This window comes from Crinia signifera, chromosome 12 (assembly GCF_055691185.1).
Source record: "Crinia signifera chromosome 12, ASM5569118v1, whole genome shotgun sequence".
In the NCBI taxonomy this organism is placed as follows: domain Eukaryota; kingdom Metazoa; phylum Chordata; class Amphibia; order Anura; family Myobatrachidae; genus Crinia; species Crinia signifera.
The window spans coordinates 13,565,494-13,578,585 of NC_139228.1; the positions used below are offsets into that span (position 1 = coordinate 13,565,494).

A 13,092-nucleotide genomic window follows, 5' to 3' on the forward strand; every position below is an offset into this window, starting at 1 on the left:
TTTGGTACTTGTTTCCTAGCACGGCGCCCATCGCATGGCATTGTGTACCTTATTTAGTGGTGTATGAGGTGTGCGATGCAATGCGATGCTGTACGATGCTTGTACAATGAAAATTCGTATGGCATCGTGTACCTTGTTTAGTGGTGTACAATGCATGCAATGCGATACGATTTTTCATTGTACAAGCACCCATGCCATGATATGAGATGGGTGCTTACAATTTGTGCAGGAGTGCTTAGACAATGAAATATCATATAGCATGTCACCCAATGCAAAGCGATATTTCAATGTATAAGCACCCATGCCATGGGAGGGGACGGCGTTGCATAGTGCAGTGATATGCAAAGCCGTCCTCAAAGACCACAGTATCTACGATAACCCGAAGCGTTGCGAGCGCAGCGAGCACCGCCAGGGTCGGCGGAAACGCGTCCTACGAATTTTTCATACCACCACTATCCACGTCAGTGTGTGGAGAGTGGGGGTATGAAAAGGTGTTACAACGCGTTCCACCATCATCCAGCACCTGAGGGATTATCCAAAGGGTCATCCAGCACCTAAAGGAACAATTGTCACAATTACATACATTTTAAATTACTTTCAACAGTCTACATTACAATAAATTATTTTCAACACTCTAAAAGAAATGAGACGACACATTTCTACAATTAAAATTTTTCATTTTTAAAATCATTTTTTTTTTGGGGGGGGGGCAAGATTATTGGGCAAGATTCATTTAAATATATAAGGAAAACAATTGCCTAAGTGGAATGAGACATACAACAATTGATTTGTTGCACGCCGCCGTCCGGGACCCCCAGCACCCGGACGGTCGGCGAATGTGCGGCTGAGTGGTGGAGCCGGGGACGTTGCCTGGCAGCGTCCCAAGCCTCGCTCTGAGGTCGGGCGTCGGGGGCGTTGCTAGGCAACGTCCCCGAACTTCTGCCCGGCGTCAGGGAGCGCGCCCGCTTGACGTCATGCAGACGTCAAGCAAATAGCCGGCGTCTGCTGGGCACAGACGCCGGTTATAGTTTCTAGCTTGTGGCTGTTACTCCCGGTCCCTGATGCCTCTGGTCATCAGCCCGCTGCCTGGAGATCCCGTCTTGGTTGGTTCCAGTCTCCCAGCTTCTGCTGTGCGTTGTATCCCTGCAGTCCTGTGCCTGCGTCTCCACCATCCACCTCCATCTTCCCGTGGCTGCCGGTTGCTTCATTTTCCTGGGCCTATTTTTACGGCTGATCCACTCTCTCCATCTTTCTGTGGGTCATGGAGATCTTTCCAGTGGAGCCCAGTTATTCCTGTTCTTTGCTCCATAGCCCTCCGTGGCTTCGCTCCCCCTCCTTTGGCCCGTCGTTCCTTCCTTGTGTTATCTGGTTATTTGTTCCTTCCGGATCTGTCCTTTGTCCGTCTCCCTAGTCCCTGTTAGGCAGGGGTTCCCCTTTCTCTTCTGGACCCTGCTTTGGGGAGTCGCTATCCTGTGCTGCCTCTGTTTGGAGATTCCCCACCTGTCTCTTGTGTCTGCAACTGGGTTGCAATCCCGTCTTTGGCCAGGTGCCGGCAGTCAGGGGTTCTTTCCCAGCTAGGCCCTGTAGCTAGTACATCCTCTTGAGCTACCCTCTGACGATTGCTCACCCCTTGTCATTACCTAAGACCTGGCTGCATCGGGGTTGGAGCTGGCCTAACCGGCTCCTTCGAACGCAGCGGCTACAGGCGAAGCCTAGCTCTTGCAGGGGTATTCCATCTGCCCGGGGGACTCAATAGAGTCAGTGTAGGCTTCGCTGTGGCCGTTCTGAACAGCGGTCCCAGCTACGGGCTCACGCCTGACCTCCTGTAGTTTCACCCTGTGCCTCGATGGGCATCGTAACATTATAACCGGCCCATTAAGACAGACATTTGGTGTTCATACCGTTTTTTTTTTCTCGTTTGTTGTTGTTGTTGTGGATTTCCCCTGTTTATTGTCATGAATACATCAGCTCAGATGTTTTCAGATCAAATCCAGGGCTTAACCCAGATGGTTCGAGACCTGTCCTTGAAAGTAGCTTCCCAAGAGCAGAGGATGCGTCCTCCAGTACCAGGGGTTCAAGAACCCAAGATGAATCTGCCTGACCGGTTTTCTGGGGATCGTAAAGCTTTCTTTAACTTCCGTGAGAGCTGTAAATTGTACTTTTAGCTTCGGCAGCGGTCCACGGGGTCTGAAGCCTGGTTGGTCTGGTTATTTCATTGCTTCAGGGGGGCCCTCAGACTTGGGCCTTTGGACTCCCCTCCGATAGTCCGGCCTTGTCCTCGGTTGACAACTTTTTTAGTTCCCTGGGTTTGCTATACGATGACCCCGACAGGGAGGCCTCCGCAGAGACTCATCTCCGGGCCCTTAAACAAGGGAAGGACCCGGCGGAGGTCTATTGCACAGAATTCCGGCGCGGGTCTAAAGACTGCGGATGGAATGATCCTGCATTGCGAAGTCAATTTCGCTGTGGTTTGTTTGAGGACATCAAAGACTGCTTTATTCAGTACCCCGCACCTAACTCCCTGGATAAGTTAATGGAGTTGTCCATCAGAATAGACCACCGCCTCCGTGAGCGGAGGTCTGAGCGGGGTTCACTAACTCGGCCTATTCCCTATGTCCCCACTGGCCCTGAGGAAAGCGAGGAGCCAATGCAGCTTGGGGCAGCCCGCATTACCCCGGAGGAAAGGGCCCGCCGCCTTGGCTCCGGTTTGTATTGGGGGAACAAGGGACACATCCTTCGGAACTGTCCCAATAGGCCAGTAAAAGCCCGGGCCAAGTGAACGAGGAGAGGGTTCACTTAGGCCTTCAGCTTTTTTACCGGGTGTGTATTTCTGGTACTGTTTACCTAGCACGGCGCCCATCGCGTTGATCGCATGTACATCGCATGCCATTATAGTGGCATGCGATGCCTCCGATGCGATGGGTGCGATTGTAGCGATTTTACATAGGGAACAATGTTAAATTACCTTCCAATCAACCAGATCAACCCAATGGACCCGATTTTACATAGGGAACAATGTTAAATTCCTTTCCAATCAACCAGATCAACCCAATGGACACGATTTTACATAGGGAACAATGTTAAATAGCCCCCAGACCACAAATTGAATAGAATAACCACCCTGCAGTGTGAAATGCCCCCCCCCCCCCATTGTTAACATCAACCCACGGTCAACGTCATCCCGAAGAGTGGTGAGCGCAGCGGTACGCGTCCTCCAACCTTTTCATACCCCCACTATCCACGTCGGCGTGGAGTTAAGAATAGAAAGTGTGGCGAGCCCGAAGCGTGGTGAGGGGACGCGGATACCTTCACAGGTATCTGCGTCCCCTCGCGGGCTTCACAGGTATCCGCGTCCCCTCGCGGGGCTCGCTACGCTCGCCACACTTCGGGCTCGCTGCGCTCGCCACTCTTTCTATTCTCAACTCCACGCCGATGTGGAAAGTGGGGGTATGAAAAGGTCGGAGGACGCGTACCGCCGCCCCTTGCAGGCTCGCTGCGCTCGCCACGCTTCGGGATGACGTTGACCGCGGGGTGATGATAAGAATGGGGGGGGGGGGGCATTTTACACTTCAGGGTGGTTATTCAATTCAATTTGTGGTCTGGGGGCTATTTAACATTGTTCCCTATGCAAAATCGTGTCCATTAGGTTGATCTGGTTGATTGGAAGGGAATTTAACATTGTTCCCTATGTAAAATCGGGTCCATTGGGTTGATCTGGTTGATTGGAAGGGAATTTAACATTGTTCCCTATGTAAAATCGGGTCCATTGGGTTGATCTGGTTGATTGGAAGGGAATTTAACATTACAAACACATAAGATGCATGCAATGCCTGTGATTTGCGGCAAGATACCCGCGATATAGATCGTGGGCGCCGTTCTAGGTAAACAGTACCGTATTTCTTTTCAGGGTGACAAATTCTCCGGGTCCGTGTTTATTGACAGCGGCGCGGCCGTAAACTTTTGGGATTTCACCGTAGCCCAGAGTTTGGGTGTTCTCTGGCTAAAGCTCCCCGTACCTGTTACCCTACGGGGTCTAGACGGTAGTATCCTCTCCAATGGGGCCATATCCTTTCAGACTCCTCCTTTACTGCTGACAATCGGCATATTTCATCAAGAGGAGATGTCTTTTCTGTTAACCTCATGTCCATCCGTCCCCATAGTCTTGATTGGAATCTAGGGGAGATTGCTCGTTGGAGCTCCAGCTGGGCGATGGTCCTCCACACCTGGGTGCGGGCGTATATTCGGCGGCGGGCAGCAGCATAAGCACTGCGCTTCTGCCTGTTTGTAATAAAAAGCCCCGCACGGCCCAGCCTACTCTCCATAACGGAGACCAGTGCCCTGAGCTCCGCAGGAGAGAATGGGGCTGCTCTCCCATAGGCCGCCATCTTAGCAATGGCGCAATACAAGCAATCATGTCCTGTAATTGGTTGTTCACAGTGATATTTGGTAATAACTTTATTGTTCATTTTTACATTAACAGCGTGTATGCGCCACAACAAATGGCTAAAACATTGCATCGCAAAACAACACTTGCTGTAGGTTGGCATCGCTGAGCTGACCTTGGCATTACTTAGTATATACAAAACAGACAGGGTGAAAGAAGTTGGGAAACCATTATACTCACCAAACATGGCTAAAAACAACAGGTGAAATAGTGTGCAACAATATCCAGTTACACATAACTCTACAAGGTACTAAATTAGACAGCCTTATTAGTGTGAAAGCAATACGTATGACTGATGTTGTGTGTACAGGATCTGACTCAGATCCATCTACAAAGTGAGCAGCTGTGGTCCAGGCCCTCAGTTCCTCATCACACAGGTCTTCCCCTGAGGCCGTGTTCCACCACATGTAACATATAACACGTGATATTTTATTTCTACCTTTTAGCCATTTCTGTGGATCAGCCCCAGCTGGCGTGGGGGGTGAGGTTGTGTTTCTGTGTGAGTCCAGCAGCACTGGCGTATTTAGGGGGGGGGGGGGGGGGGCACCCGGGCACGTGCCCCCCTGTCATTTCTGACACAATTTTTTTTTTACATTAAATGCCGCCGCAAAGAATTAACAGCCGGGCAGATCGTCCTGCTGCCCGGCTGTATACAGTGTCAGGCTCAGCTGTGCAGCAGCCCCTAGGTCCCGGGCGGCTCCCGAGTCCCGGCTATTTTAAAGCGTATCTCGCGCTGCCGGGACCGTGAGCCAATCAGGAGCCACCACTCCTGATTGGCTGCTGGACCGCGAGCAAGCTCTGATTGTCTCGCGGTCCCGACAGGCGGCCCGGCAGCGCGAGCTAAGCTTCAAAATACCCGGAGGTCCCGGGGCTGCTGCAGAGCTGACCTGAGCCTGACACACACTGTATACAGCCGGGCAGCAGGACGATCTGCCCGGCTGTTCATTCTTTCAGTTAACGATGGACATCCCCTCCCCTGAGATTGAGAAAAAGCCTGCAAGCAATAAGGAGGAAACTGTGCAGGTAATGTTTCACTACACAATGATATACAAACCATGGGACCCATGAACTCATTGTATCACCTTTTTTTTATCCAAATGAATGCATAGAGAAGGAGCTGACATCTTGTTATATAAAAACAAATCTCATAGTTTAATAATAAATACAGAGGTGATGACAGAGCATTCGTGTTTGTAAGCTCTTGTGACTGAGCTGTTCTACTTTACAGTTGTGATGGGGCTATTGCAGATTGCACGTAATGGCTGCAGCTGCACCTGCATTGCATAAAACACGGATAAAAATGGCAGAATAGTCTCCCATATGCTTCTATGCACGGCTGTAATTGGGAGTGTGTGTAGGGCTCTGTGTCCTAGGGGGCTGGCTGCTGCAGTGATCTCTGTGACGGACATTGTATGCAGCCGGGCAGCTGGACGCTCCTCCCGGCTGTGAATTCTTTCAGGCGGCGGGCGGCAACTTGTAATGGGCATTATGGTGAAAACTTTGTCCATGTTTGTGGTGTCTTTTGTGAATTTTGGCGCAATCCATGTGGCATAATGTGAATTTTGGCTCACTTAGTTTGGCATAATGTGTAAGGGGCAAGTATAATGGGGGTCTACTATTTTGTTGAATAGTGTGTAGATGTGGTATATGGTGTGGTACACAACACTCAAGGCCACACACCCTTTTCCGCCTTCGGCGTGCGCACAACTGCATCCTTCAGTATTGACGCCAAGGTGGGCCTGTGTACTTTCAATGCCAGGGCCTAATTTTTAATCCCATTCCCGCCCTCTCTCTGTCCTCCTTCCCTTCCTCCTCAGCATGCACACTGGCACCCCCCCCCCTACCCTATCTTGGTGTCCCCCCTGTCATTTTCTCCTGGATCCGCCCCTGAGTCCAGGGAAGGCTCCCTACCTATACAGTACCGGTATTACCACAACGGCACACTCCTAGGTGCTATCACTGTGCATGACCTGAAGGTGGCCGAGCTGAGACTGAGCATCTCCTCACTGGCCATGGCTGGTTCCTATCACTGTGATGCTGCCAATGATTTCTTCCCTGGACAGCAATGCAGTAATACAGTCCATCTGCTTGTTATGGGTGAGTACCGGCTGGGACACCTGGGATGTATCCAAGTAAGAAGAAAACATGTTCTGTAATACTGTGTCATGTCACATACAATCTTCAAAATAATTACACATTCTCCTCTGACAGCCAGGAGTATGCTGTGGCCAGCACTTGGGATTCTGCTGCCGATAATGCTGAGCCTCACCGTCCTGCTCCTTGTGTACAGACACAAACTGGCTCCGTTGTTCTCAAGATGTCACCGGAAACAGCCGCCCACAGGTTATATGCCACCTTTATGTATATATTTATATATGCAAAAGAGATATATATAGAGAGCACCTGTGAATGTGCCACCACCAGCCAAGAGAGTACTTATAAGTGACACTACAACAACTGGTTAAATCGATTTTTACATTTTTTTTATAAAATCTTTTTATTTTTTTTGCTAAATCTTTTTGCAGCCTGATAACATCCAGTGGTTCAGATATTGTCATATAATGATCAACAGAAAACCCGACGCGTTTTGTCATCAAGACTTCATCTGGGGTGATGATCAATGAAGTGGAAATGTTAGAATACCATATTCAAAGTGTGGGTCCTCTTGGACTTCTTATAACATTAAAAAACATTCACTGGTATCCAACATAGAATAAGCGAAAAAATTGCATGATCAAATGGGGGTTTTGACAAATGGTCCTGTTCGGCTTCGAACAAACAAGTTGCAGATAATCTCCAGATCTGTGAAAACCCAGATCTGCAAGAGATTATCTGCAACTTGTTTGTTCGAAGCCGAACAGGACCATTTGTCAAAACCCCCCTTTGATCACGCGATTTTTTTGCTTATTCTATGTTGGATACCAGTAATTTTTTTAATGTTATAAGAAGTCCAAGAGGACCCACACTTTACGCTCTGTTGAATATGGTATTCTAACATTTCAACTTCATTGATCATCACCCCTGATAAAGTCTTGATGATGAAATGCGTCGGGTTTTCTGTTGATCATTATATGACAATATCTGAAAAACTGGATGCGAAAAGATTTTGCAAAAATAATAATAATAAAAAAAGATTTTATTAAAAATGTTTAAAAATCAACCAGTTGTTGTAGTGTCACTTATAAGTACTCTCTTGGCTGGTGGTGGCACATTCACAGGTGCTCTCTATATATCTCTTTTGCATCTATCCCTTCTTTCCCCCACCAATAGGGGGTTATTCTGGTTGGTGCGTTGGGACCGTACGTAGTCGGATTGGTTTTTTTTTTCATCTGCGCATGCGTAGATGCGTAGCAATGTGCATGTGCGGCGACCTCACACGGACGGGTCTCTCTGTGCGAAAAAACCTGTCCGCAAGAGCACGGTCATTGTGGGCGGCATGTGGGCCTTTTTATGGGAGCGGCCGGAATAATGAGGAAAACTGGGCGTAAACATGGGCGTACACGGGGGTGTGCACACAAAATGTACGGTGCTACAACCGCCTCGATCGGCGAAAGCGCCCTGCATTTTGGCACAAAAACAGGCGGACGCCAAAGAGTGCTCATGACCACCCCTAGAGATACCACATGAGAGCAGACGCCTGGGTCTGCTAATTAACGCTGATTACGACACAAACACATACACCTGAATGTAATAAGCAATGCTGCAGGCTATTAAGTGAAAACCATTATTTCACTACCTGCAAGCCACACACAGCCCTCAAACACATTGGAAGCATATCTTTCTACACTTCTCTACATGTAAAGTTTGGTTTAATTGTAGGTAAGATTCATTCTAAGACCTGCTTATATATGGCAAGGTAGTTATTTTATAACCATCTACACCCATTCAGTAAGTGTTTTTGTATACTTTAAAAAGCAGGACACTCAATTCACAGAAGTCGACATGTGTCAACTTTTTCACTGTAACACAAACATACCAGTTTTTTATTAGGAAAAAGACACATAAACCACATCTAAGAGCAACAAGGATGTTTTTGGACTCAACTTCTACTTGCAATGGTGGAGCAATGTCCTAAGGCCATGGCCACTATTTTGCACACAATCTTTATATTTTTGGCCAACAACATACATTATGCACTTTCATATCTGCTATGTGCACTGTGGTGTACGCTCAGATACGGAAGGTGTCAGTGTGAAAACGGACGAGATGTATGCCAGGTATCGGTGGCTAAGAGGGAGATCCGTCCGTGCACGGTGGCGTACGCTCTGATGTATGCCAGGTATCAGTGGCTAAGAGGGAGATCCGTCCGTGCACGGTGGCGTACGCTCAAGTGAACGCCACTCCCCATTGTCGGTGTTTGTGACCGTCCGTGTGCGGCTGTTCTGTGGGCGGACTTACGCTCACCTTGAGCGTACGGGAAACGCACGGTGTGACGGACCGTACGCACGTTTCACCGATCCGATCATAAAAAGGCCCATATAGAGGTGCAGCCTTTACTTCTACAGCTCAGGGAAAGGGTTATCTTGTCCATACTATATATCTTTATCTATCTATCTATCTATCTATTTATATCTATATATAGTTATATAAATATCTAAATATCTAAATATATATATAAATATATATATCTGGGAATATTACCAATGTTTCACGTTATTATATTACACAAGAGTTCCTAATATTGAGAAAGTGCCAGTAATGTGCACAGCTAACATATGCCAGGAGGTTTAGGGTTAGACTACAGGAGGGGAGGGTTACATACTAATGTGATGGGAGGGTTAGGGATACTCACTAGCGGGAGAGGAGGATTAGGCTATGGGAGGGGAGGGTAAGGACAAGCTACAGGAGGGGAGGGATAAGGTTACTCACTTGTAGGAGGGGGGGGGTTAGTTCTCACAGTGGGAGAGGATGGTTAGCCTATGGGAGGGATAGGGTTAGGCTACAGAAGGGGAGGGGAGGAATAGGGTTACTCACTAGTGGGAATGTAAGGTTAGGCTACGAACGGGGAGGATTGGGGATAATCTCCACCTGAAGCGCCTCAGGATAGACTGGAAGACCTCCAGTTGTCATTGTCTGACCCAGAAGTCACTTCTAGAGTTGTCGTACCCACAGTATAACCTGGTGCATTTTGACAACAATCTAAATGTGTCGTCAGTGTCGACATGATGAATGTTAACAAATTTCGAATATGGAATGACTTATGTTGTGGGAGCCCCCAATGTAATACACCATGCATCAGTGACCCCCTAATGTCTTCGTCCAGCACCGATCCCAAGAGCAGCGGTTGTATAACTATTCTCATAGGACTGAGTATAGAAGTTGTGTGTAGTCGTCATTTCTCCAGAACCATTTATAGAATGATCTATAACATACATTTACCTCCTTCCCTCTTATCTTCTGCTCCTGCCCCATGTAAATATCATTGTAGGCATTTCTTATACTTTATTATCACCACACCCACTAAACATACACCTGGGGAAACGTATGTAAGATGTGTGTGTGTGTTCTCTCTCTATTAGAACCTGCCAGAGAGAGCCATGCTGGGGAAACCGTCTGTTATTCCTATATTGATGTTGGTAGGATACAAGGTGAGTGTGCCCTGTTCTATGTCATTGAAGCAGCCCATACACTAGACCGATTCAGGGCCGATAGCACAACTGGCTCGTACGATGCATTGTGTGTGTTTTTGTGCACATTGTGATGTATTTTGGTATGGTAACGATGGGCGGACCCGTGGGTCAGTATATGGTTTCTGTGATCTTACATGCTTCACATATGGGACCTTATGCTAGTCGGTTTGCTCCCAGTGCATTCTCTGCACATGTTACTTCTGCCCCACCTGCATTGCAACATGGTTTTACACATTTTGAGAACAAATCTTTTGAAGCTTAGATAAATATCCCCCATACAGTAGATTCTTGTGTGTCGGCACAGTCTGTAATACTATATATGTTCTGTGTTTGTCTTTCAGCCTCTCCAGTTACTGCCCAAAGTAATGTAAGTACTTGTATTTGTCCAGACAGAATCATTATAATTATATATTGTATACCTGGGAAAGTACCATCAGGGTTGTGGTTTGTGACAGATAATTGGGGTTGTCAGTATTTATCAAGGCTGAATTATGGACCAAAATTATGGACAAATGTGGGTACTCTTTACTTAGCACAGTGCCCATCGCGGCCATTGAATGCACTAAAAAATCGGGTGCGACGCGACCGACGCGATGCCCGCGATTTCCCATAGGGAACAATGTTAAATGTCTCAATTGACCCGATTTTTCCATAGGAAACAATGTTAAATGGCCCACAGAGCCCTAATAGTCCCCCTGAAGTGTGAAATGGCCCCCACAATTGATAACGCCACCCCACGATCAACGTGAACCCGAAGCGTGGCGAGCGCTGCGAGCCTGCGAGGGGTGGCGGTACGCGTCCTACGACCTTTTCATACCCCCACTATCCACGTCGGCATGGAGTTGAGAATAGAATAGTGTGGCGAGTGCAGCGAGCCACCGAGCCCGAAGCGTGGCGAGGGGACGCGGATACCTGTGAAGCCCGCGAAGGGACGCGTTTACCTGTGAAGGTATCCGTGTCCCCTCGCGGGGCTCGCTGCGCTCGCCACACTATTCTATTCTCAACTCCACGCCGACGTGGATAGTGGGGGTATGAAAAGGTCATAGGACGCGTACCGCCGCCCCACGCGGGCTCGCCACGCTTCGGGTTCACGTTGATCGTGGGGTGGCTTTAACAATTGTGGGGGCCATTTCACACTTCAGGGTGGCTATTTGGCCTCTGTGGGCCATTTAACATTGTTTCCTATGGAAAAATCGGGTCAATTGAGGCATTGAACATGAAAATCGGGTCAATTGAGACATTTAACATTGTTCCCTATGGGAAATCGCGGGCATCGCGTCGGTCACGTCGCACCCGATTTTTAGTGCATTCAATGCCCGCGATGCCCGCGATTTTTTTACCTGCGATGCCCACGATCAAAATCGTGGGCGCCGTGCTAGGTAAAGAGTACCCAAATGTGTACTGTAACCTGACTACTTGTGACAAAATCCTACCAAATCTCTGGGAATGCCCCCCCCTCCTCCGAGTGCTGTAAACGGGGGCTTTCCTCAAGACCTTTCACCCACATTTCTATAAATGGGAGCTTCCTAGGAGGTCACGGCCTCTTTACAAAAGACAACGCCCCTTTTTAGAAGTGGGGAAATATACATACGGTATAAATGCAGCTTTTCGTCTTTTTGCTGCATACTGCATATGGAGCAAAAGCAGCCAATGATTGGGGCCTGTTGATAGATAAGTGCTTGGTCTGATCTGCACTATTTTTATTGCAACATATTAATTTTACAGGTGGGAAATGCTAAATACATGTGTTTGTGTTTTATCTTAGTTGTTTTGCTTTTTCAGCAATTTGTTCAAATCTGTTGTATATGAGGCTAAAGTTATATTCCCCCTCCCTCCCTTTACCCCCTTGTTCAGGATGAACTCTGTGTTATATATTCCGTGGTTAAATGTTCTGGGGACACTTTGAACACACAAAAGAACCAAGAGACGAGGGACTCAACCGACATTTACCAGAATGTCACCAAAGTGACTAGGACATCGTGACTTATAATTTAGTATAAAGTATAATTGTTTTCCTTTGCTTTTGTTTAGGTAATTTATAAATATAGGGGTGTATTTACTAAACCTTGGAGAGAGATAAAGTGGAGAATCATCTTCTGTTATTTTAAAGACTGTGGGGTCCCTGTAGTAAGTCTTGGATGGAGATAAAGTAACAGCCGATCAGCTCCTAACTGCCATATTCAAATACAGCCTGTAACACGATAGGCTGAGATATGACCTGAAAATGGGCACCTCCTTGCATTTTTTCCCTCACTCCGCGCTCCCTCACGGTCCTTGCTTGTCAATAACTTTGCAATGAAATCCTCAGTGCGAGTGTCGTGGCAAAGTTGTGCCACCCTGGTTGTCATCGTTCAACCCCATAGATATTGCCATTGCATCCACCACTGTATCATGCCCCTGATTGGACGAATTAATCCGCATGTTCCCAAACTCTGGCACAACTGCTACATACAGCTACTGTACTTCCATGATCACCAAACAATGCCAGTCTTCTCAGTTTACTTGGTCTTTAAATCAAATAATCAAACACATGTCATTAATAATGTAAATGTTTTCATCTTTTTACAATGGCGACGATCCGGAAAATAGAAACTGGTTATGAATAGTGACGTCAAATTTGTCAACGCTAAACCGGAATAGTGTTGTACTTGAAAATGGTGAATAGTCAACATCTGGTATAAAATGTTCCTCTAGATTTTGTTCTCTAAAATTTATGAGGATGTTCTTGGACGTGTTTTCTGCCTCAGTACAGCAACTATATAGGAATGAGAAATGTGTATTATCATATAAAACAAAATAAAAAGTATTTAAGAACTGTGTGTAATGCCAAATTTCTTTTTAATTTGTAATGTGATTTATAAATTAGAAAATATATTTGTTATTTGAATTGCTGGTTCCATCTCTAAAAGTAATCCATTTCACCACCCGTTTCAATTACCCTGATGAAGTCTGTGCAGATGAAACGCGTCAGTGTATTTGGAACAGCTTAGACTAAAACTTCCATCACCCATTCTATTT

At 47.1% G+C, this 13,092-nt stretch overlaps 1 protein-coding gene across 1 annotated transcript in view; it reads left to right on the top strand.

Annotated features, from left to right (window-relative positions):
• The window catches only part of LOC146050301 (Fc receptor-like protein 5), an 81,326-nt gene extending 68,448 nt beyond the window's left edge, over positions 1–12,878 (top strand). Inside the window, exons 17-20 of the mRNA XM_083167234.1 lie at positions 6,656–6,787; positions 9,964–10,032; positions 10,416–10,441; positions 11,929–12,878. Coding sequence (XP_083023360.1) covers positions 6,656–6,787; positions 9,964–10,032; positions 10,416–10,441; positions 11,929–12,057 — 356 coding nt within the window. The 3' untranslated portion in view covers positions 12,058–12,878. The remainder of the gene's footprint in view (positions 1–6,655; positions 6,788–9,963; positions 10,033–10,415; positions 10,442–11,928) is intronic.
• Positions 12,879–13,092: the final 214 nt, after the last annotated feature.